The sequence below is a fragment of the Myripristis murdjan genome, chromosome 6 (assembly GCF_902150065.1).
Source record: "Myripristis murdjan chromosome 6, fMyrMur1.1, whole genome shotgun sequence".
In the NCBI taxonomy this organism is placed as follows: Eukaryota; Metazoa; Chordata; class Actinopteri; order Holocentriformes; family Holocentridae; genus Myripristis; species Myripristis murdjan.
The window spans coordinates 421541-446349 of NC_043985.1; the positions used below are offsets into that span (position 1 = coordinate 421541).

The 24809-nt window shown below is 43.3% G+C and overlaps 1 protein-coding gene across 4 annotated transcripts in view; it reads left to right on the plus strand.

Annotated features, from left to right (window-relative positions):
* The window catches only part of enc2 (ectodermal-neural cortex 2), a 225307-nt gene that overhangs the window by 53530 nt on the left and 146968 nt on the right, over positions 1–24809 (plus strand). For all 4 annotated transcript variants that reach the window (XM_030053022.1, XM_030053023.1, XM_030053021.1 and 1 more), the window contains exon 2: positions 24403–24634. In XM_030053022.1, the coding sequence (XP_029908882.1) occupies positions 24453–24634 (182 nt within the window). In that variant the 5' untranslated portion in view covers positions 24403–24452. The remainder of the gene's footprint in view (positions 1–24402; positions 24635–24809) is intronic.

Sequence of the window (24809 nt, forward strand, 5' to 3'; positions counted from 1 at the left end):
TTTTCAGCCAGTGTTGAGGTATTCAAAAGATGGAGAACAGGCTTCAGGTAAGAGATGCTCACATGCTTCTCACCAGAGAGGGCATCTGTGAATTCCTGGAGTGAGTGGAGTGCCTTGTCCACAGATTCTAGGACGTCCAGGTCCTGCCATGAGGGCAGCAGGTGGCGTGATTTGCGGTCTGAAGAGAGCACCTTGTGTAAAGCAGGTTGTTGTTCCAGGATTCTTCCTACCATTTTCTGTGTGGATCCCCACCGTGTTTGGCAGTCTGTCACCATGACATGATCTGGAAGATTCTCCTCAATCTGTGCTGTCTTCAAGGCTACTCTTTTCTTCCAGCTGTGGGAGAAGTGGCCCACAGTCTTCCTACATAATCCAGTAGTCCTGTGGATCCGTTGACCCTCATCTTTTACAGCATGTTCTGTGAATGAGATGAGTGAAGAAAAACCATAAAGATGAATGAAAAATGGGCCATGGTAGGTAGGTGTTTCTGAGCGTGAAATGTTTGAAGTGGTGTGTGTGTGTTTTATTCATTTTATCTTCCATTTACAGGTTGGTACAAACAAACATGCTAAAATATCTGAAGCAAGCTGAAAAGAGGCTTAACTATTAATAAAGATGTGTTGTTTTTAAACCCTGTGTGTGTGTGTGTGTGTGGGTAAGCACTTAATTAATAATAATTAAGTGCCTATCTGTCACTTAATTATTATAATTATTATACTGTTTTCTTATTTATTTATTTTACCTCTATGATGATGACAATTATTTATTATTATTATATTTTTATTATTGTGGACCTTTATCACAGTAGCCATTTTGTGTCTAAAAGGCAAAAGACAGGTGCAAGCAAACATTAAGGCTTTTCCAACTTCCAATCCATTTAGGTGTTACAATCCTGGGGCCTTCATTAAGTTGTGCTTGCACCGTGTTACTTCCTGCCTTTCAGACAGAAGAAAATAGTCCACATGCCAGAACTAGGCACTTATTAGTGTACTGTAGATCAATAAATATATTAAATCAATTTAACTTACCAATGGCAAGGTGTAGTCTGTGTCCAAAACAGTGGACCCTTTCCCAGTGGTTAAGCTCCACTGCTTTAACGATGTTACTGCCGTTGTCTGTTGTGATAGCGACCTGACGCTCCTCGGACAGGCCCCATGCAATCAACACCTCTTTCAAGCCTGCGGCTATGTTTTCTCCTGTGTGGTCCTGGGGAAAATAGGACGTCTGCAAACAGCGGCTTTTCAGGTCAAAGTTGTCATCGATAAAGTGCACAGTTAGGCTGATGTACGGTTCACTGGTCCTACTCGACCACAGGTCCGTATTAGTTGAAAAGTACTTCACCGTGGCTATTTCAGCTTGAACCTCGCGTCGGCACTTGCTATATAGATGAGGGATTGCTGTGTTAGAGAAATGGTTCCTCCTGGGTAACTCGTACCTGCAGTCCAATGTGCGGATCATTTTGCGAAATCCCTCCTTTTCCACAGTGTATATGGGCACCATGCCTTTTGCCAAGTAGTTTGTGATGGCATTGGTGATTTCTCTGTGTCTTCGCGAGGAGTTGTCGTATGGCGTAATTCTCGCAAACACCTGTGTAATTGTGTTTTGTTGTCGTTTTGTTGGGCAAGTTCCAGGCTGGTTTTGAGCTGCCTCGTCTTTGTTGCTAGTCGTCTGGGCTTTAAGCTGCTTGCACTCCTCATATTTGTCCTTGTGCTGTTTCAGGTGCTGGTATAGATTTGTCGTGTTGCCACGTGAGGTGGCAACTTTTATGTGGCAGGTTTTGCAAATCACATCTTTTTGCTCTGTGTCATTCAACTGGTAACCAAAATATCTCCAAATAACAGAGGTAGCGTTTCTTTTACACACGAGCACATCGCATGCTTCTACTTTCTCCTCGTCGTCATCCATCTTGTTTGTTGTTTTGGTCTGAACTGCCGCCGGGTGGTCACGTCTCGTGACCAGTCTGAACAGTAACTGATTGGTCATCTCTCACGCTCTCGCTCTCTGTCACACACACACATACACACAGTCACACAAACACGGGACGTTCTTTGGCGTTTTTTTTTTTTTTTAATAATCTCACCCATTTTGCAGTTATGCTCACATCGCGATTATATTAATCATGCAGCACTAATACATACATATATACATACATAAAAGTCAATGGTGTACTGTAGTGCCTGTGTACCAAATTTTTAATTACTCTTTGTTATGATGGAACTGGCTTATGCAATTCTTTCACTGGCCCCTAGATGGGGCTGTGCTCCATGGCAATGTTGGGTTAAATTTTGGGAGCTACTCCCAGATTATATAGTCTGTAGTGTTCTCACTCAGAGTGTAACAATTCTGTTTCAACACCAAGTTAAACCTTGTCCAAAGAAAACATGAGTCGAAGTGGAGTTGACAGTTTACTCAGAGACCTTGGTCAGTAGTTTTTATCTCAACCTTTCTAACGTGTCCATCCTTCCCGGGGAAGGTTGCAGTGACTATGGCCATAGGCCAGCAGTTCCGGACAGTCTGTTTCTCCAAATCCCCAACTTGAAGGTTTCTGCATGACACTGTCCATTTCTGCCTTTGTTGTAAGGATGGTAAGTATTCTTGGCTCCAACGAGTCCAAAACTGGTTTGCGAGAGCTTGAACTTGTCTCCATTGTTTTGTGTAAAGGTCCTTGTCCGTGAAGTCCCCAGGAGGCGGTGGAACACCTGATTTCTGTGTGAAGAGCATTGCTGGTGAAAGAATGAAAGGCTGTTGTGGGTCTGTAGACACAGGTAAGAGTGGACGTGCGTTGATAATAGCTGTGACTTCTGCCATTAGCGTTGAAAGCACCTCGTGAGTTAGGCGACTCTTTTGCTGCAAGAGCATTGAATCTAGGATCCTCCTTGCTACACCAATCATTCCTTCCCAGGAGCCTCCCATGTGGGAAGCTAGCTCCAACGAAGTTGGTGCCGCAATCAGACTGAAGCTGCCTTGCAGGGCCTCTGAGTGCGAAGAAACGCCTGAGAGCGTTTAGGGGAGAGTGGGGTAATTTGTGCCAAGGGGCAAGTAGTGCCACCCCTGTTATCTAGAAAACCATAGAAGAAGTTGGTCATGTGACCACATATTTTTGAAGAGGCATCCATTTCACTCACCCTGCAAAGAAGGGAGACACATGGCTTGAGAGGTAAGCACATTTAAGTTCAAAAAACATTTTTTTGCCCTCCAGAGTAAAATTTCCATGATCAAGGTTTTTTGATTGCTGTGTTTGAACAATTATAGAAAACTTTGAAAACAGTTCACACAGGTTTTAGTACTTTAGTAAGCTACACCATCAGTCTATACAGTTAGCATGATGTTAGCTCAAAACAGCTGGGGGATGCATTTTTTTCAAAATGGTGGGCTTGGGGTAATTTGTGCCAAAGGGCCTTGGGGTAAGTTGTGCCAGTGGCACAACTTGTGATTATATACTATATATTACTTTCTTGTATTTTATTGTTATTGTACATTATTTTCTTACCTTTCATCACTAAAACTATTCAGATTCAGATGAAGATGATTTTTAGGTGCTCATTTTGGAATTTTTATTTTGTTCTGGGTATGTGTTCATGTGGCGCTAGGCCTTGTTATAGAAAAGTGGCCTGTGATCTTGTTAAAATAATAAATAAATGTTAAATAAATAATTTTGTGTTGAATTTGTTTTGCTTTTATATAGCATTATCATTTGTGAGATTAAAATGATCTGTTTTACTTCAATTATCAATGGCACAATTTACCCCAGTGTATTCTCTCTAATGGCACAATTTACCCCGCACCGGGGGCAAGTTGTGCCACAAAACCACTTTTTTTTCGAAAGCTATATTTCTCAAACAGTTTATATAAGATCCAAAGTGATTGTTCCCAGGGATGCACAACATCCTAAACTATATATGCATATTTTAGTTGGAGGCATTACTGTAATCCCCTCGCTTTAAAGGCACTTTAAGTAAAAATTGGCACTACTTACCCCACTCTCCCCTATACAGCTGGATGTGTCCATAGACTCAATCAGTTCAATGTGGACAGCTCTTGAACTCAAACAACTAAATATCATGGCCCACCGTTTGCTCTCTGCCTGTCCTCCTCTGGTACGTCTGGTTACAATGGACCAAGGCCCGAAGACATCAAGGCCCACATATGTGAAAGGAGGGCAGACCTTAAGACGTTCGGGTGGTAGGTCAGCCATGAGTTGTTCTTCCATTCTCCCACGCAGCTTCCGGCAGGTTATGCATTTGTGGAGGACCGATTTGATTAGTCGCTTAGCGCCCAAAATCCACAGTCCTGCTGCCCTTACTGCGCCTTCTGTGAGGTGACGACCCTGATGTCTCACCTTCTCGTGATGATGTCGTACAAGCAGTAGGGAGATGTGACTGTCTTTGGGTAGGATTACTGGGTTTTTCTGATCACACACAAGCTGAGAATGTTTCAATCTGCCTCCAACGCAGATGAGATTACCCTCTAGGGTTGGATTGAGCCTTGTGCAAAGGGCTGTTTGAGGGCACCATTTTGTTTGCTCGGAGGGCTGATAGCTCTTTTGCAAAGGCTGATTGTTGTGCTGCTTTAAGAATGAAATCTTTTGCCTCAGCCATTTCATCCACAGTACGAGGTAAGTGACATCTGTGCCATCCCGTGCACCCACTGTTTAGGTTGGAATGTTTGTGAGATCTTGCCATATGGATGAGGAATGCCACTGCTCGTAGCAGAGAGATGAAGGTGGAAAAGCGGTGAAAGCGGTCAGAGGTAAGTCCAGGTTCCTCCAGGTAAGTGGTGTAGGTACACACCTGTGGTCGGATCTGAGTCATTTTCTGGTTCAATGAGCTCAAATGTCTCACTAGCCTGTGTTGTCTCTGCAGATAGCTGACGCAGGAATGAAGGTACTGTGAACCAAGAACTCTGTGCAAGATGGGATGCAGGCAAAGATCTTGATGCATGATCCGCAGGGTTTTCTTCTGTGCGTACATAATGCCATTGTTCTGGTGAGGAGGATTGTCGAATGCCTTGAACTCTGTTGTGGACGTATGTGTAGAAGCGTTTTGTCACATTGTAAATGTACCCGAGCACTACCTTGCTGTCCGTGTAGAACCTGATAGCATCCATTTTCAGATCTAGTTCCTCTCGGATGAGATCTGCCAACTCTACAGCAAGGACGGCAGCACAGAGCTCAAGCCGTGGGATAGTAGGTTCGGACTGAGGTGCTAATTTGGTTTTGCCCATAACACATCCCACTTCAGCTTTTCCATCCTCCTGAACTGCTCTCAGATAAGCTCTCCAATAGCCTTAGTCGAGGCATCCGAGAATGCGCACAGTTCCGTTTTCACAGCTTTGATGAGTGAGGTTGGTGTGTATGTGCGTGGCACATGAAGCTCCTTCAGGATTTGAAGAGAATCTCTCCAAGTTTCCCATTTCCTCAGCTTGTCTTCTGGGAGGGGTGCATCCCAGTCTGATAACTCTGAAGTAAGTTCCCTAAGAAGGGCTCTTCCCTGGATCGTGACGGGTGCCAACAAACCCAGGGGATCAAAAACACTGTTGACAGTGGAGAGGACTCCACGTCGGGTGAAGGGTTTGATGTCAGTAGATGCGGAGAAGGTGAATGTATCTGACCTGATCTCCCATAGCAGGCCTAGGCTATGTTGCATGGGTGCTGTTTCTCCGCTCAAATCCAGATCCTTGATGACTGGGACACAATCCTCAGGTGGGAAAGCTCCAATGACAGCTGGACTGTTTGACACAAACTTATGTAAGCGGAGGTTTGATTCCGCGAGTGAGGCCTGAGTTCGTCGGAGGAGGTCGATTGCATCTGCTTCAGACGGCAGAGATATCAAGCCATCATCTACGTAGAAGTGTCTTTCCACGAACTTCACTGTCTCAGGCCCATACTTCTGGGCACCTTCAGTAATGGCCCTTCAGAGGCCATAAATGGCTACAGCAGGAGATGGCGAATTGCCAAAAACATGAACCCTCATGCGATAGTCAACAGCCGGCTTACTGAGGTCGTTATCCTTGTGCCACAAAAAACGAAGAAAGTTACGGTGATTTTCATGCACCAAAAAACAGTGAAACATTTGTTGGATGTCAGCTAGGACAGCTACTCTCTCCTTCCGAAAGCGTAGAAGGACGCCTAGGAGAGAATTGTTAAGGTCAGGACCTGTCAGAAGGACATCATTGAGGGAGACACCGGCGTACTGGGCGCTGGAATCGAAAACTACCCTGATTTGGTTGTGCTTTTGCGGGTGATACACTCCAAACGGCGGGAGGTACCAGCACTCCTCATCTGCCTCCAATGGTGGTGCTACTTCTGCGTGACCATTGGCAAAGACCTTTTCCATGAATGGAAAAAAGGCATGTGGACTGGATTCCTCTTGAACTGTCGCTGCAATGATTCAAACCATTTGACTGCATGCTCTCTGTTATTTGGCAAGCGCTGACGTGGCTCCTTGAGAGACTCATCAAAGACTTCATCTGCTCATCACTGCCGGACTCCCTGGACCCCCTTCAGTTCGCCTATCGCCCCAATAGGAGTACTGACGATGCCATCACCCATGTCCCCCACTCCACCCTCTCCCACCTGGACACCGGTAAGGGGAATTATGTGCGTCTGCTGTTTATTGATTACAGCTCAGCATTTAACACCATAGTTCCCCACAGACTGGTCACCAAGCTCAGGGACCTGGGGCTGAGTTCCTCACTCTGCTCCTGGGTTCAGAGCTTCCTGACTGGCAGACCACAGGTGGTGAAGGTTGGAGCCCACACCTCCAGCTCCCGTACCCTCAACGCTGGTGCCCCCCAAGGCTGCGTACTGAGCCCTCTGCTATACTCCCTGTACACCTATGACTGCACAGCTACACACCAATCCAACATAATTGTGAAATTCACGGATGACACAGTGGTGGTAGGCCTGATCTCCAACAACAACGAGACGGCCTATCGGGAGGAGGTTGAGCTGCTGTCTTCTTGGTGTAAGGACAACAACCTTGACCTGAATGTTGACAAGACCAAGGAGGTGGTGGTCGACTTCAGGCGAGAGAAGCAGAGGATCCATTATGCACCGCTCAGGATCTATGGGACCCCGGTGGAGAGAGTAAGCAATTACAGGTACCTTGGGGTTCACATCTCTGAGGACCTGACATGGACTACACACACCACCACCCTGGTGAAGAAGGCTCGGCAGCGGTTGTACCGCCTCAGGCGGCTGAGGAAATTTAAGATCTCCACCACGCTGCTGAAAACCTTCTACGCCGCCACAGTGGGGTCTGTGCTTTCTGTGAGCATCACTGCCTGGTACGGCAGCTGCAGCTCCTAGGACAGGAAGGGCCTGCACAGAGTGATCCGATGTGCTGAGCGCATCACCCGCACAGCACTGCCCTGCCTCCAGGACATCTACACCCAGCGGTGCAGGTCCAGGGCAAGTCGGATTTTAAAAGACACTCATCATCCCAACCATAGACTGTTCGAGTGGCTGCCCTCAGGCAAGCAGCTTCGCTCCATCAAAGCCCGGACTGAGAGGCTGAGAAGGAGCTTCTTTCCCCAGGCCACACGGATTCTGAACTCATAACACAAACTCTGTATATCAGTCCACAGCCCACCCCCCCACCAACAACTACACTACACCCTACATTACTGGCAGATTGCAACACGTAAAGACTAGAGGGGAAGGGGTGACTCCACAAGGCTGGATCAAGTCTGACAGCTCCTGTATCCCAGTCCCGGGCATCAGGTTCTGTCACTTGGTCTCACGGTTTCACACTAACCCTGATCCTCCGGCGGAACGTGTTGTTCTTCAGGGTTTTGCAACTCAGTTCTTCTACTCATTTGTACTTACCCTCTACTTATTTGTACTTTTTGTACTTTTTGTACCTTTTGTATATTGTTGCAGATTGTATATAGTCGTTCATTGTATATAGGAATGTCATATATTCTTTCTATTTTATCTTTATTTCTATCTTATTTTCTTTTATTTTTTATTATTATTACCGTTATTATTATTATTTGTATTTTTATTTTTATTTTATTTTTGCACAGTGCCGGAGTTGTTGCAATTACATTTCACTGCTGCTGTACCTGTACATTCATGCATGTGACGAATAAACCTTGAATCTTGAATCTTGAATCTTGAATCTTGAAGGGCAACGGGGCAACCCAATTGTGAGCGTCATTCCTGTGGACACTGGTGTCCATGATCTTTAGTAAGTGGACATCTTCTATTGATGGGGCAGGTTTGTTATCATGTTCGGTTTGGTCGAACACTGTGTGTCCTAGCATCCTTTCTGGTGATTTGCTGGGCTTGCTGAAGCTTGGTTGTGTTTCCTTCACATGCATGAAACTTGTACAAGGCGGAAAAACGGAATGGCGACCATCATCTACCACATGGGTCTTGAATGTGTGAACTGCTGGCTTATGCACCTTACCTAAGCACACTTCTCTTATCACCACCCAGCCTAGATCGAGACGTTGTGCAAAGGGGGCATTATGTGGACCATTTACTTGTTGCCTGACCTTATGGGCTCTAAGCACGTCTCTTCCGAGCAGCAGGAGTATCTCCGCTTCTGGGTCCAGCTCAGGAATGTGGAGATGAGGCTGATGCAAAACTGCACTTGGTGTTGGGATCTCAACTCGATTGTTTGGGATTTCAAGACACTGGAGGAGTGGTGGGAGAGAGATGTGCACTTTGCCATCCAGCGACTCTATTTGGAATCCTTCAGCTTTCCTGCCATAAGTTTCCATGATGCCAGAGCATGTTCTGAGATGGTATGAAAATGGTTTGTTTTCCACACTGAACAGATTGAAGAATTCTGGTCTGGCTAAAGAGCGATTGCTCTGGTCGTCCAAGATCACATAGGCTTTTATGGCTTTGTGCTTTGAATGTTTGGGGTAAACCTTTGCAAGACAAATCTTAGAGCAAGAACGACCCCACTGACCAAGGCCACAAACTTCTGTGCAACTTGTCCTAACATCAGTCACATTAGAATCTTCTCCCTCCCCGCCATTCTCTTGAGGCAGTGGAGGAGCCTTGCTGGGTTGAAGTAATGGGCCAGGGTGCATGGCTGCATCATGATTGGTGCTTTCACACTCTAAGCACTTCACAGAGGATTTTCAGTCTTTGGCTACGTGGGAGGTTGAGGAACAACACTTGAAGCATATTCCTTTCTGTTTTAAAAAAGCCTTTCTGTCATCGATGGATTTGTTTCTGAATGTCCTGCATTTTTTAAGTGGATGTGGTTTATCATGCAGTGGGCAGTTCTTGTTAGGATCGTTATTGACTGTAGAAATGTCTGTTTTGTGAACTGTGATAGATTTGTTAGTGCTAAAACTCTTCACAGGTAGCCGTTCAACTTTAGTAGGATTTGTGCCACTGCTCTGATGAATAAAGCTGGGGTCATTTCGCTTCTTTGCCTCATAACACACAAAGTCACAAAAGTAAGCGAAGGGAGGGAAACGACCATTGTTCTCTTCTTTGTACCATGACCCAGAAGATACCCACTTCTCTTGGAGTCCATATGGAAGCTTGTCCACAGTTGGTCCAATGCCTCGGGAGGTGTCTAGATACGACAGCCTGGTGAGATATCCTTCCTCCTTGGCGCCTTGTATTTCCATGAGGAGGTCCCCAAGTTCACGTAATTTAGTGTGGTCTTTGGCTGAAATCCTTGGAAAGCTGTCTAGCCTTTGGAACAGTGACTGTTCAATTATTTCAGGGGCGGCATAGCAGTCACGTAGCCTCTCCCATGCCTTACGTAGAGCTAGATTGGCATTGTTTACATGCACTGAGCGTATGCGTCTCACTTGTTCACCCGACTCTTTCCCTAACCACTTGGTCATGAGGTCTAGTTCTTGTGTTGATGTGAGTTGGACTTCAGCCACTGCATTGGTGAATGAGGACTGCCATGCACGGAAATTCTCCGGCTTATCATCAAATTGGTACAGACCTGACACAACAAGATCACGTCGTGCCAAATACTGTGCCAGAGGGTCTGAAGGGAGTGGCGTGCTAGCTGGAAGCATATGTGGGGGTGTGTGTGGCCGAGCATGTGCAGGAGAGTCTAACATTTTGATGTCAGTCTTTGACTCAACTCTGTTCAGTTCAGGCAGGTTTGTTGCAGGTAAGTGTGTTTCATCTCCTTTCTCATGCTTGGTCTTGTTATTGGTAGGTTGAATTTCTGTTATGCTTGCAGGTGGGTGCCATGTCCTGAAACAGTCCTGTGATACAGCATGATCTGGAGGGTTTATAGGTGGGGCCAGTGTTGGTGAAGAGGTAAGCAGATTCTGATCAATTTGAGATTGAACGTAATCACTAGTGCGTTGCTGTCTAAACTTTTCTTCTGACTCAGATTTTCTATTTTCCGGTGTGGCGTCCACATCCTCCAACATTTGTGCTTCTGAGATGGCTGCTTCCGCTTCGCACACTTCCAACTCTGCATCGATTCTAGCTGCTTCTAACTCATTTTGAGCTTCTCTTGTTTTCCTTTCTGCTTCTCTAGCAGCCTTCTCCAGTTTTAATTTAGCCTCCTGGCCAGCATATAAAGCTCTTACCTTGGCAGCTTCTGCCTTAGCTCTGGCATGAGCTGCATTTGATGACGACGATGCTGTCGTGATACTTTTAGCACTTGCTGCTCCTGACTTGTTGCTAGCTGCCATCTCGAACACTTTGAAACATTGAGTGCCGCCTTTTCACTGTAGTGTTCTCACGCAGAGTGTAACAACTCTGTTTCAACACCAAGTTAAACCTTGTCCAAAGAAAACATGAGTCGAAGTGGAGTTGACAGTTTACTCAGAGGTCTTCTGTGACATTCGGTGAAAACTGTAAATAAGCAGTAAATATTGCATTTTAGCAACTTAAAGTATGAATTTACATATTTGTAGGCACAGAGAATTACTGTAAATATTGCTAGCAAAATGTTTTTGAACATGTAAATAGCATAGACAAAATGTCTTTTTAATTACAAATGAAATATATATTTTTAATAGCTATCACTATTTATTGCCTTTTTAACACCTTACATATGAAATACATGCACTTACGGCGTTGCCTGTACAATATTCCTTAGTGAATGGCTATGGATAGCTTCAAACATGTTTCATGTCTGCCTGACTCTCAATCCAGGAAGAACAGGAAGGTAAACAGGAAGTAACATGCACAGGTGACTTATCAGGAAGTGATGTCATCGGTACCACTGCTATCAAAATAAAATCCTCTCAAAAGACGTTTTTAACCTTTTAACTGTCACCTCCAACCACAACACACACAAATGAACTATTTCTAAAAAACACACCACAAATGAGCAACAGAAATGCCCTAGAGGCAACACATAGTCAAAATATTTTGTGTCTTTGAAAAATAATTCCTAGTCAAATGTTCAAAAAATCTTTCTTTTGAGAGTGACATGAGTTAATTTATGGGCTATTTATTTACAAAGCTAGCCACAGATTAACACTAAATCAGTCTTGCATGGAAAATAGCTGTAAAAATCGCAATAATCGAAGAATTGTGGCACCAATAATCGCATTGAATCGACAAATGCTGTAATTGCTATAATCGAAAAATCGAAGCTCCCATAATCGAAATCGCATCGAATCGTGAGGTACCCGCGATGGAGCACCCCTACTGCCGGGTTTTCAGAACCTAAGGCTGTCTGAACATCAACATGGTGCCATGTGTGGCTTTCCGACCGGTTAGCTAGCTTACTAATTTATCCAGACAGCACTCTAACTCGCCAGTCCAGCTAGCTACACAGCTAACTGACAACACAGAGTGTAGATGTGTAACGTGCCGTCAACACACACGCTTTACTTTTATAGGTTTAATACAAATCAAACTGCAGGGCGTGGTGAGTTTTACTGTCGAGTTAGGAAAAACATCACTTACCTCAGAAACTCAGATGCTAATCTTCTCTGAAATCAACCTCATCTAATGGATCGCCGTGTTACGCATGTCGAGCATGCGCATTGTCCTGAGAAGGCTCCACCTACTGGTCTGCAGTTTTGTGTGCAACCCGCACAGTAGTGTTGCATAGGCAGCCCTTCATGTCCTCAGGGCTGCCTATGCAACACTACTGTGCAATATGAAGTAACAATTTCAAGACGATCTAGCTGCAGACCTCCAGCGTGAGGCGTCTTCTGGTGCAGGCTCCCGTCTCAAGCCAACCTCCAGCGTGAGGCCGGTTGGGACCGGAAGTGCGCACAATAAACTCCAAAATAAAACCAAGTTATCAATTTTGTAAGAGAAAACTTTGTCGCTTTTTGATATTTAATTAATAAACTTTGAGACGTGAAAGACATCAGTTTCTTAAATACTGTATATAGCACTTTGATGTTGTCTACCTTTTATTTGTGGCATTTACCACAATTTACCACCAGTAACATCAAATATTAGTCCTACAATGGGGTAAACTCCAGGTGCACACAAGAAATTTCAAATAAACCTTTAACCTGCCGCATAAACTTTTATAAACGTATAAACTTTTAGCCTAAGAAAAACCTAACCTTTAATCTAAGACAGACATGTATTCAGATGCCATAGGATAAAGGCATAACAGATACCACATACTGTCAACCTGGAGTCCCTCTGAGGAGTAGTTACATGAAAACATTAATCTATGCACATTTGTTCAGAGACTTAACAGCTCATGTATAACATTTATTTAAGGTAAGTGCCTTATTTCTATTGTATTAAGTGTCTTCAATGATATACTGTACACCTGAAGATCTTAAGAATACTGGAACCAATCAGATTTTCAACTGCTTAAATATAAAATTGTCAGCATTTATTGGGAGAGGAAAAGATAAAACTGCAGTCATTTTCTTGAAATGCACTAAGTCACCTGTGACCTTCATGGTATAATTAAAGTAAATAAATTAATATCTAATAACTATATTTTTATATACAAAATGAAAATATAATACAATTAAAGCAATAAGTAAAACAGATAAAAGGACACCAAATCACTACGTTCTATTCAGCCTTTTATTGAACATTGTTAGCTGTAAGGGCTGGGCAATTTGGACAAAATCCAATATCACAACCCATCCTTGTTAGCCTACTCCTTCATTTCACATTCAGTGTAGGTCATGTTGTCAGCATTCTCCTCACAAAAGACCCATATCTTCAGTTTTTTCGAATTTAAATTTGAAATGGTCAAGGATTGCTTCTGTCTCCTGGTCATCAGGATGGCAACGTTCTTTTTCATCCCACAGACTTCTGTACTGCCTCCCAACCTCTTCCAATTCTTCCTCTCCCACAGTGAGGACACAGGGAAACTCCACCTTGGCCGAAAACAAGTGTTGGTTTGTTTCGACCCACTCTGCAGCCTTTTTGCATTGATGAAGTACCCTGGCCCCCACTTCATCCTATGAAAAAGACTGAGGGAAAAAAGTGTTAAATAAAAACTTGGTGGCTGATTAATGGTTTTTGTGTTAATTTTAAGAGAAGTTTAACAGACGGGTTGAATCTGACCGGTAACACTAAAGTAAGGGGCAAGAGGTGAACACGACAGAGGGTTAAACAGCTTTTGGACTGATTGTGATATTAGATACTGCATGTGATGTTAACTTTGGAGAGTGAAAAGTGTCGTCTCAGTAACACCGCGGCACAAATGCGCCTTGTAAAATGTAGGCCATTACCTCGTTTAGGACAGATAACACTACACAAATACAAACATCGTAACACTTACAGGATAATCCCTCGACCCACTATTTGATTTATCAATGGCTAGATATAATGTACGACCAGGAGGGGGTCTGCAAAACAGCGGAGAACTCACCCAGGACTTGTAGATGCTAAGTGCAATTTAGCCTTCAAGTCTATAAAAGTTGTGTTTTGATCAACGTTAGGCTATGTCTCAAATTAATTATTTCAAACAGATTGTCGCTACCGCCCAACTTCCGACTCCAACTTAACACAGTTAACATATTTAATTGTAAACATGCAATAAAATATATGTAATGTATTGGGTTGTTTGAGTGCAGATGGCCGCCAGTTCAACTGCAAACAGTTCAACTGCATCATTTTTTGGACTTTTCACTTACTGTCACAACTGTCGGTTGTGCGCGGTGTTGAAAATCTCCTTCATCTTGGTGGTTGGCCACAATGCCAGACTCCCTCAGCAGGTATGAAAAAAGTTTGTTATTTCCGGTTATTTCTGGTCTCATGCTGGAGGTTGGCCTGAGACGAGAACCTGCACCGGAAGACGCCTCACGCTGGAGGTCTGCAGCTAGACCCCTCTCAACAATTTTGCGTCTTGCTTGAAAATAATTATAATAATAATAAAAAAAGAAATTCGAATTTTATCTACTTGGGTGGGTCATTTGAGTGTGCTGCAGTTTCTCTTTGAATTTAGCCATGTATGGAACTGCAGATGAGGCATCCCAGCACTGCAGGACAAGGTGAATAACTCACGGTGACCAGGGGCAGGAGTCCTGCAGCTGTTTTGTGAAAAAAATAGGACTTTATTTATTTACTTTTTTAATGTGTAGTACTTTCCGCCTGTAAATAAATAACTCACTGAGAGGTTGATATGCTGTTCATTTCACTTGTACTATGTACAACACTTTAAAAAACTAAAATAGAAAAATAGAAAATATTAAATTCAAATAGACTTTGAACTAGGCCTGCAAAGTACACTCAGGTGAAATAAAGTGTGCTGTCATTGACATGTATGGTGTCATGTCAGCACTGGATCACTGTTCAGGACTCAGTAGACTCTTGAGCGTCTTTGTTATGTTTGTTGTGGAACCCTAGTGGTTGTTTCGTGGTAAAATCACTAGTTACTGCAAAACCTACATTATTTCCGGTCTAGACAGGAAGTTGTCATAATTCTCGAAGTGAATGATCCATGTGCAGCTGACAGAAGGTTTTTCTGTGTGTTTTCATCTATTTCCATTCTCTTTATATGCCTATTAATGCACTCTAAGCATCTGTATAAACCTTATAAACAAATGTACTTACAGACATTGCATCTTATTTGAGAAGTACAACCGAAATGTATATGTTTATTTGCTAACTCAGTTTGGATGGTATGATGGCCTTCTATGCTCCTGTTTTCATGCATATACCTATCTTACATACCTACTTGCTTTCTTTGACTGTGAATGAGTAAACAATATTATTATTTAGTGCATTTACAGAGTATATCACCTCTTGTGGTACAGAATATTTTTCTTGTATGCAGTATACATTCTTAGTTTACTTACCTGTTGGTGTATATAGTACAGTACAGTATATCGTTACCTCACATACTCACCCGTGTGCTATTTTCAGTATACTATACTTACCTGTTTTACCTACCTTTTTGTACCTACCTGTAACATGTATATTTTGTCATGTTTTTGTTACAGTTTCACACTGTGGTTCAGTAAAGCATCCAAAACAAGCCCTGGCTTCTACTGGATTTTATTGAACTCTGTGTTTATCTGACTGGGTGACCTCAGCTGGTGAGACCAGTACAACCACATATCTGTTGTTAGAAGATCGCTACACCACTAACCAAATGTCTTATCTCCTCTCTGACTTTACTATACATGTTGTGGATGGCCGTCTTGGTGAAATATTTTTGGCTAGGCAGCTCGCACTGGTGATCCGACATTTCATTCATTTCCCTGAATGAACTTTTTTCCACCATGTGAAGCGGTGAGATACCTTTGGTGAGATAGTTAGACCCTCCAGAAAAACGCGATTATGCGATTTATGCGATTCCCACATAAATCACGAAAATGTCGCTGATTATGCGGGGGCCAATTATTTTCCAAAAGGGCGCATAATTCACGCATATTTCGCATATTTTGTGAAATATGCGGGTCTCGCTTGATTTCACAATTTCCGCATAAAATGAGAAAACTGTAACTAAAATAAATGAATGGAGTTGTGATGTTAATTTATATGCAACGCCCGGCCTGACGTCATCAGCTTGCGCATTCACAACACAACACAACACAACACAACACAACACAACACAACACAACACAACACAACACAATAACGAGCTAATGAAAGAACAGCGCCCACAGGAAAGAGAATAGATGATATTGCACTGAACAGGGTTCCCACAAATGGTGCAGTAAGGCTCTTAAACTATTTAGACCTATAGGTTTTGCTCATTGAGAGCTGTTATTTTTAGAGTTTAGAGTTGCTGTTCAACAGTTGAGTTTAAACTGTTTTTGAAAACATTGTAGCAGGGGTCCGTTTCACAAAGCAGTTTTAGTGAAAACTCTGAGTCTGTCAACTCTGAAATGAGGGAAACTGAGTTTTCCGTTTCACAAAGGGAGTAACTCAAACCAGAGAAAGAGGGGTAACTCTAGCCTGTTTCCCCGTGGGAGGTAACTTAAGCTCTCAATCAGTTACCACAGTAACAGACTCCATGAAACTAACCTGGTCGGGACCAGGTTTTTCTCATGAAACCTCGAGTTTCTCTCTGTCCGGCCGCCCTCTTTCAGCCACACATTGTATTTAACTTCCTCCTCATTCAGTCAGCAGGCAAGCTTTGGCGTGGCGTATTAGTTCTGCTGTTTGTTATTTAAAAAATGATAATTAAAAACAGTCAGTAGGCCTTTATTAGAAGTCCATTAGTAGTTAGGTGGCGACATTTTTTTCACGAACATGGCATGTCCTTTCGACAACGATCCCGTGGATGAAGGTGCTGTGTTACTGCGCAGAGAATTAAATATTCGTCGGGAGATGGTTATAAGACCGCGCATAGATGTTTATGCCGAGGTCTTACCTGTTTGAACAGTGCTTTTTAAGCTGCTGCCAAGTGCGCTTCTCCCCCGCGGGATTGCACCCAAATGAAATAAATTATTAGGCTACCATTCAAGCAGTTTCCCCCTGTAATATTATTGTGATTGCAACGTACTACATTTAAACGTAAGCGTTGACCCGAGCAGCGATGTTTTCCTACGCCGTCTCCTCCTTTGCCGCTGCAGCGGTGTTGCAGTAAAAAACATGTTCAGACTCGCTGTATGAATCCATTAAGATTTCCAATTTAGCTGGGGTGAAAAACGCAGCCCGACACTTCCCAGTTGCCATGGTGACTTGTCAAATCGGGGCTCCATTGACGCTGTCTTTTTACAGCTGTGGTGCACGCGCTTAACTCCAGGTGAAACTACTCCGAGTTGATCAAACTAAGTCAAATCAGCTTTTCTGGAACCGAAAATTCAGAGTTTCCTATCTCAGAGTTGATCAACTCAGAGTTCGGGGTAAGACTCGGAGTTTGTTGAACCTGCTTCGTGAAACGGACCCCAGATGGTTTGTTCTACCGCAATTTATACCTGAGCAGGAAGCATGTTTTATTTTTGACAAATTTGTGATTGAGGAATGTTTAAGCCATGCTTAAGTTGATAAAATAAAATAAATTAAACATAACCAGCACTTTCTGTGATGTAGCTTGCTTCTAGTATGCCTGTTTATCATAGGATATCTTTAAAATTGGTCTTTTTCATTCAGTAGCAGCCTAGTAACAGGGTGTGGGAGAAGAATCACCTTTTTCCAGTTCCTGCATAATTTGCATCTTTTTGCATATTTCACAACTATTCGCATACTTCGCAACTTCCCGCAACTTCACTGCATAAAATGACTTAAAAAACCTGCATATTTAATCGCATAATCAAGGATTTTAGCCCGCGGAATCAAGGATTTTAGTCCGCATAATCAAGGATTTTTGGCCGCGTTTTTCTGGAGGGTCTAGATAGTGGATAGCAGTAGTTGTGCATCCATTCCACCTTGCACTAATAACTCCCATGACAGTTCCACATGAATTGTTCCTTGCACTAATAACTCCCACTAAAGTTCCGCATGGATTATAAAGTCTCATATTTACAAGAAAAAACTTGGAAAAGTATTATTATTTTTTATGGTACTATGGGATTCAAAAAGAGAGTCAAAATCTCTGAATGGGACTGAGGATCGTACAGCATTGCAGCTAAACTGGCAATTGTGATGGATTCTGTCGATCGCTGATTAGCAATTCCATCGTCAATCGGCCCAAGCCTACTGGAAACACTGTCTTTGGGGGGACATTAACAGGGTTAGATGACCACTAACATTACCCCTAAATACCCAAAAGAAACAGGACACCTTACCCTACACTGGAGTGCACAGAGTTGAAGGGAAGTGATTGGTCGGGTTAGTGGTTGGGAATTGAAATATTGTGCGTGTGTGTGTGTGTGTGTGTGTGTGTGTGTGTGTGTGTGTGTGTGTGTGTGTGTGAGTGCACCTTGCTGTTTTTACGCAGAAAACTATGTGAACTCATCCTTCTTGTTGATAGGCTTTACACGATCAGGATTTTTGGGGCCGATCACCGATCAGTGAGTTAAAATAAACCAATCACCAATCCGATCACATGAGGGAGCAATATGTCTATTTAAATATCTTGATTATTTACTGTATATACTTATGTACCGTTTACTGAGTATCAACAAAAGTATTCTCAAGCATATTTGCCAGTGTTTAACAATCTTTGCCATGCCCCAAACTGACAGAGGTACTGTAGTGTTGCACAGATTTCAAACAGCTTGAGTTTTATCTGTCTCAGACACTTTGAAGAAGTCCCACACCACTGACATGTTTGTTTGAATCCAACAGTGAATGATTCAAGATTCAAAAAACTTTATTGTCCGTCACATAGTGACAGGGCTCAAAACTACCCAGCAAACAGGCCTGCACTGGCCCTGTATGGGCCCACTTAGGGCAGCCGTAAGGGCCCCCAGTGGGCTGCCCGCGCAGGTCCCCTGAGAATTTGCTCATTGGCAAAACGTTGGCCCGTCAGTGCTGGTCCCGCATTGGCAGCCCACATTAACCCCTAAGGAAGCCTGCACTGGCCCTGTATGGGCCCACTTTGGGCAGCCGTAAGGGCCCCCAGTGGGCTGCCTGCGCAGGCCCCCTGAGAATTTGCTCATTGGCAAAACGTTGGCCCGTCAGTGCTGGTCCCGCATGGGCAGCCCACATTAACCCCTAAGGAAGCCTGCACTGGCCCTGTATGGGCCCACTTAGGGCAGTCGTAAGGGCCCCCAGTGGGCTGCCCGCGCAGGCCCCCTGAGAATTTGCTCATTGGCAAAACGTTGGCCCCTCAGTGCTGGTCCCGCATGGGCAACCCTCATTAACCCCTAAGGAAGCCTGCACTGGCCCTGTATGGGCCCACTTAGGGCTGGCTACAGGGCGCACAGCAGGCAGCCTTTACCTAGCCTTCAGGAAGCCCTCACTGCCCTCACTAGGCCCACACTGATTTTGCAGTTAAATTAATCTACAACAATAAATCAGTTCCACACATAAATGTATCTCAGCTACTAGTGTAGTTTCCTTTGGGAGTTCCATACATCTAAAATGGATGCGATCATTGATATATATGCATTGTCAAAAATGTACAATAGTCAAAAGGATTCAAATCAATTCATTTATTAAATACAAACACATTACACTGAATGAAAAATGTTCTCCTCTGCACATTACAGCCTTATTCATTTAAGACATCATCACGTTCAAGTTCAAGTTTGATTTGTCACATGCCTGATGTACAAGTACAGTCGCAGTGAAATGCAACGGTGAGAACTCCAGCACTGTGCAAGTAAAATGGATAAAAAAGAAATAAAAATAGAAAGAATATATATAAACTCCTATATACAATATACAATTACAATTATGAACATAAGTGTGCATTAGTAATAAATAGAAGTAAGAAAGGAAATAGAAAATGAATGGATGGATGGGAACGTGAAGGCACTGACCCACATCCATTTGAGCTGCCAATACAATGAAGAGAAACTCACTCCGACGGAGGTCCAGGGTCAGCATGACACCATGAACCAAGTGGCAGAACCTGACGCCCGGTACTGGGATTCAGGAACTGTCCGACTTGATCCAGCCCTTCCCCTCCAGTCTTTGCGTGTTGCTATCTATCAGTAGTGTATTGTGTAGTGTAACAGTTGCAGTTGCAGTCCGTTCAGGAGTGGGGGTGAGAGTGTCAGACAGCAAGGGGTAGTAAGGTGAATATGTAGAGACTTACATACTGTTGGTGACCCCCTAACTCTTCCTACTAAACATGGTCAACGGAACATCAGAGGAACTGCAGTCAAAATTCAAATATGAATGATTCAAATTCAGTTACTAGTGGCACATTTTTCAGCCCATACTTCAAACAAAAAAAAAGCAAAAACTGCAAAAACTCTGACCTCTGATGCTGAAAATATATTCTTGTGTGCTGCTAACATGTCCATACTTCTGTTGAGGTGATGTGTTGATTGGCAAAGCTCACTCTTCCCCCAAGGTCTCTTGGGTAGTCAGCCGACGATGGTAGCGCTCCATTCGTCCACCCACTGTCTCTTGAATTCCGTAGCCACACCTTAATCTCATCCTCAACTTCAAATCCTGAGGACTTGGCTGGGAGGGAGCATTTTCTACAGAGCCTCTGAAACATAAAAGTAAAGGGGGCCTATATAAAATACTGTGAGTAGTAAGCATTATCTATATCCATAATGCAGGTTTTCCTCTAGGATTTTGAACCCCCCCCCCCCCCCACTGAACATATATTAATTATTATTATTATTTTCTTTTAAAAATGTAAATTACTATCAACAGACCTACAATTCAGCTACCAATGATAAGCAGTAGTATGCATGTGATAACAGAGATTGAAAAATAAGCCGAAGTGATACCTCTTCTCTGAATAGACAAGCTAAGCCAGTGTGCTGCTGTAAGCCAGTGAAAATAGCGCGGAGTGGGAACTCTTTGCTTTGTTAATCTATGTCAGTGCGCTGCTGTAGCTGGAAAGTTTCTTGCTGTTGGACTGGTACGGTGCCGGTGCAGTTGTTGTAATGTTTTTTTTCTTGGTGGTGCAGGTACAAGGTGAAACCACTGGAGGGGTTTGTGCCCCCATATTTGCTTCCCTCCATGTGATTTTCTCCAGACATGCGTCCATATTCCACACAAAACAGCATTTCATTCAAAGTATGTCCAAATTCGGTGATATTCCCGCGTTAAAAAAATAGATTGCCTTTTATTTGGCAATTTCGTGATCACGGAAATTAGGGCCCTACAATGTTAATATTAACGTAACATTAGGGTCGTTTTCACAGGCTTGACCAAAAAATTGGATTAAATTTAATCTTGCCCAGGTACCTTTCTCTTGCCCTTTTCTCTCCCTCTGCGAGCGCACAGCAGTAATAATCAAACAGGCGGGTGATGACTAAAGTTAATTGCAGTGTAATGTAACATTTCATGATATTTAAATATCATTTCAAACTGATTATGATAAGTATATTGCACAAATAAAGGCTACATAGCCTAGAGCTGTGTATCATATCCATTTAAAATTGTTTTAAACATAAAAAAAAAATCATCATTCCGAGGTGTGGCGGCGCGCCACGATGAATTACATGTATGCAAACCCTGTGAGAAACAGGATAATAAGTACCACTAACCCAGGGGTGTCCAATCCTGTGCCATGGAGGGCCGAGAGGCTGCAGGTTTTCATTCCAACCAAGACCTCCACCAGAGGCCTGTACCATAAAGCTGGATTAACATAGCCGGGCTTTCTCTTACTTATCTGCTTCACTTAACCAGACATCCGCACTCCCAGATTTTCGGTACCATAAAGCCGGCTATCAACTCGCTAATTCAACCCAGGCTTTTCCAATCTAGATCTGTGTGCGCTCACATAAAAAGGGCGGTGTTTGCTGCATGCGACCAATCGCAGACATGGAAAAATCTACCCAAGCCGCATACCTTACAACGGCGGAGCAGACATCAATAATCCAGGCAAAAAGCAACACAGTTGCAGTAGCCAAAAGACGCAAGGAATGCTGGCAAAAATCGCCGACTGTGTCAATGCGTAAATTAGTGCGATTATAATATTACTTCCCCACCATGACGGCACGAGTCGATCTGACTACAGTAACATTTGTGTGTTCAGTAAATGAATGTGTCTCCCACTCAGCGGTACACTCCTGCAGAGGAACTGGCCCTCTGTCATAGTGAGGGGCGACCCTCGCTGGGCCGCTGCCTTCAGTTTGAGTTTCGTCAGAAATCGTCACTTGATTCAACTGGTTTTGATATTTCATTTTATGAAACATCTGACGCCTCGTGTTTATCTGCTGGTTAAAATATTATTTCACTGTCACTTAAAGACTGTGAAACATTTGGAACACCAACTCTCATGTGGACTTTTCAGGGCAGACACCCTAAATACTAAATATGAGCAAACTAATGGAAATCTAAAGGAGCCCAGAGGCTGGCCTGGATTTTATCAGACTTTTATTTAACCCTCTGAATTAAATTCTCCTCATTTATTTTCAAAAACATTTTTTTTAATAAAAATATTACATCAGTCTACAAGATCAAATATTGGTTGGGCAGTGCGGAGTCATAAGTTAAAAAAATACAAGAAGAATTGTAAAATGTATTAATTTGAATTTTATAAAAGAAGAAGAAAGGGAAAATGGGCAGGCCATTTTCCAAGAGAGCTGACTGGTCAGCAGGTGGGGCTTTTCTACCTGCTGAGCTCTTATCCTGAACTTAGCCTGCTCCGGAGCAGGTTAGGTGTTCAGCATACGTTACCACGGCAACGTAGCCCGATAAAAAGTAAGCCACCTTTATGGTACAGAAAAGCCAGGGTTAAGCCTGAAGTTAGCTCACTAAGCCGAGATCCAGCTTTATGGTACAGGCCTCAGGTGATTTCACTGATTAGCTCCTCCTTTCTGATACAAGGTGAGGTGATCAGTGAAGTCACCTGCTCAGTCACCTAGCTAGTTCGAAAAAATGGTGAATGGTCGGAATCAACTAAAAACCATTTCAAATACAATCCCAGGAGAACACACACTATGACAATAGTTTGCTGTAACATTAAACTTTAAGATGAAACATTACAAGTTAAAACTCACCTCGGGAAAACACCACCTTCAGCCAGGAGACGTACAGTTGCGTTCTGTTCCGGTGAGGCATGTTGTGAAGAGGCTCAAGTGCGTAGTGATATATGGCACCTCTTCAGCAAAAAATAGTTCCAAGCATGTAGCGCTCTGTCGCAGTCATTGAACTTTACATTTGTAGATAAAATAAATAAAGTAAATAAATAAATAAATAATAAAATAATAACCATTTAATTTGTTCCTAATATGCAGGGTCATATATTTCTTTTAAAGCTTTGAGTCTTCTTTGATTTAATTCAGTTTTTTTATTTATTTTTTCCTCTTTTTCTTTCTTTTATGACTATGAGCCAATGGTTGGAAGCCAGACATATTTTACCAGCAACTGTAAAATGGTAAACTGTTAATTTTGAACCCTGCTAAACAGTATTAAAACATCAATATCTATTAAAAATTATAGGCTTTTCTTGTTAAAAACAAAGAGTAATATTTGTTCATGAGTTTTAAGTGATCATGTGCAGACACAAATCCAATTAAATAATGGATTTTTTATGCTTTCTGTGCAGAGGCTATAAATGCTGTGTCTCTCTGAATTCAAATTACATAGAAAAAAAAAAAGCCGCCAAAGCGTGGGAAATGACTTTGGGCTGCCTGCACAAAACCAGCATGGGCCCAACGGTACAAAAGTTGCTCTGGACCCAAATGGGCTGGCCCACACTGGGCCAACATGGGCTTTCTGTGGGCAATCCGCTATTATGGGCTGCTTACGGAGAGCCTGTGGTGAGCTCAGAGCTTTGGGCCTTGCCTGGGCAAGCCAGCACTGGGCCGGTGTAGGTTTGGTCTGGGCTGGCCCTAGCCCACAGTGCCCGCAAAAAGCCTGCATGGGCCCAACGGTACAAAAGTTGCTCTGGACCCAATGGGCTGGCCCACACTGGGCCAACATGGGCTTTCTGTGGGCAATCCGCTATTATGGGCTGCTTACGGAGAGCCCGTGGTGAGCTCAGAGCTTTGGGCCTTGCCTGGGCAAGCCAGCACTGGGCCGGTGTAGGTTTGGTCTGGCTGGCCCTAGCCCACAGTGCCCACAAAAAGCCTGCGTGGGCCCCACTGGGGCATGTTTGCAGGGTAACATGGCGGTGGTGTGGAACTTCTTCCGAGTAAATGAGACAGATAAAACAATGCAACAGGAGCATCTGCAAAAAGTTTTCAACATGACAATGACGTCATTGATCGGATCGGCGAATTAAGACATCACACAAAATATTGGCCGATCTGATATAGCCGATCAGATCAGTAGAAAGCCTACTTGTTGATTCAGTTCCCTGCGTTTTTTTTTTTGAAAAAACGCAGATATGTTGGCCTGTATTTTTGGATGTGGGATTTAGATTGATTACACTAATAAATTACTAAGGTAACGTAACAAGTTGTTATCAACTCATAAGGTTATCTTCAATGAGAATATTGTGAAATTGTCAATATTTACAACAACAGTCGTAATGGTTTAATGGTTTAAATAAATGTTCGATCTCCTCCTCTCCTCCTCTTTGTGCTGTCATTGTCTAGTTGGAGAGGCGGTTCCAAGTGACTGCCTGGAGGTGCCAAACCAACCTGCCATGTCGGTCAGTGTTCATGAGAATCGTAAATCCCGTACCAGTACGGGATCCATGAATATCTCGTTGTTCCACAAGCCTTCGCATCCTGACAGTGTCCTCACCCACCTGAACACACTGAGGAAACAGAGTATGTTCACTGATGTCACTCTGTGGGCCGGAGATCGCTCCTTCCCATGCCACAGGTAAGACACACTACTTTCTTAGTGAAAAAAACATTGAGTCAACTACATTTATACTGATTTAAATGTGAGTCACATGATTATGCATTAGTTGCTAAATTGAATAACACCTGCCTATGTACAACTATCATACACTTTGAAACTACTGCAATGCAGACCAAGAACTACCAGCTTTTCA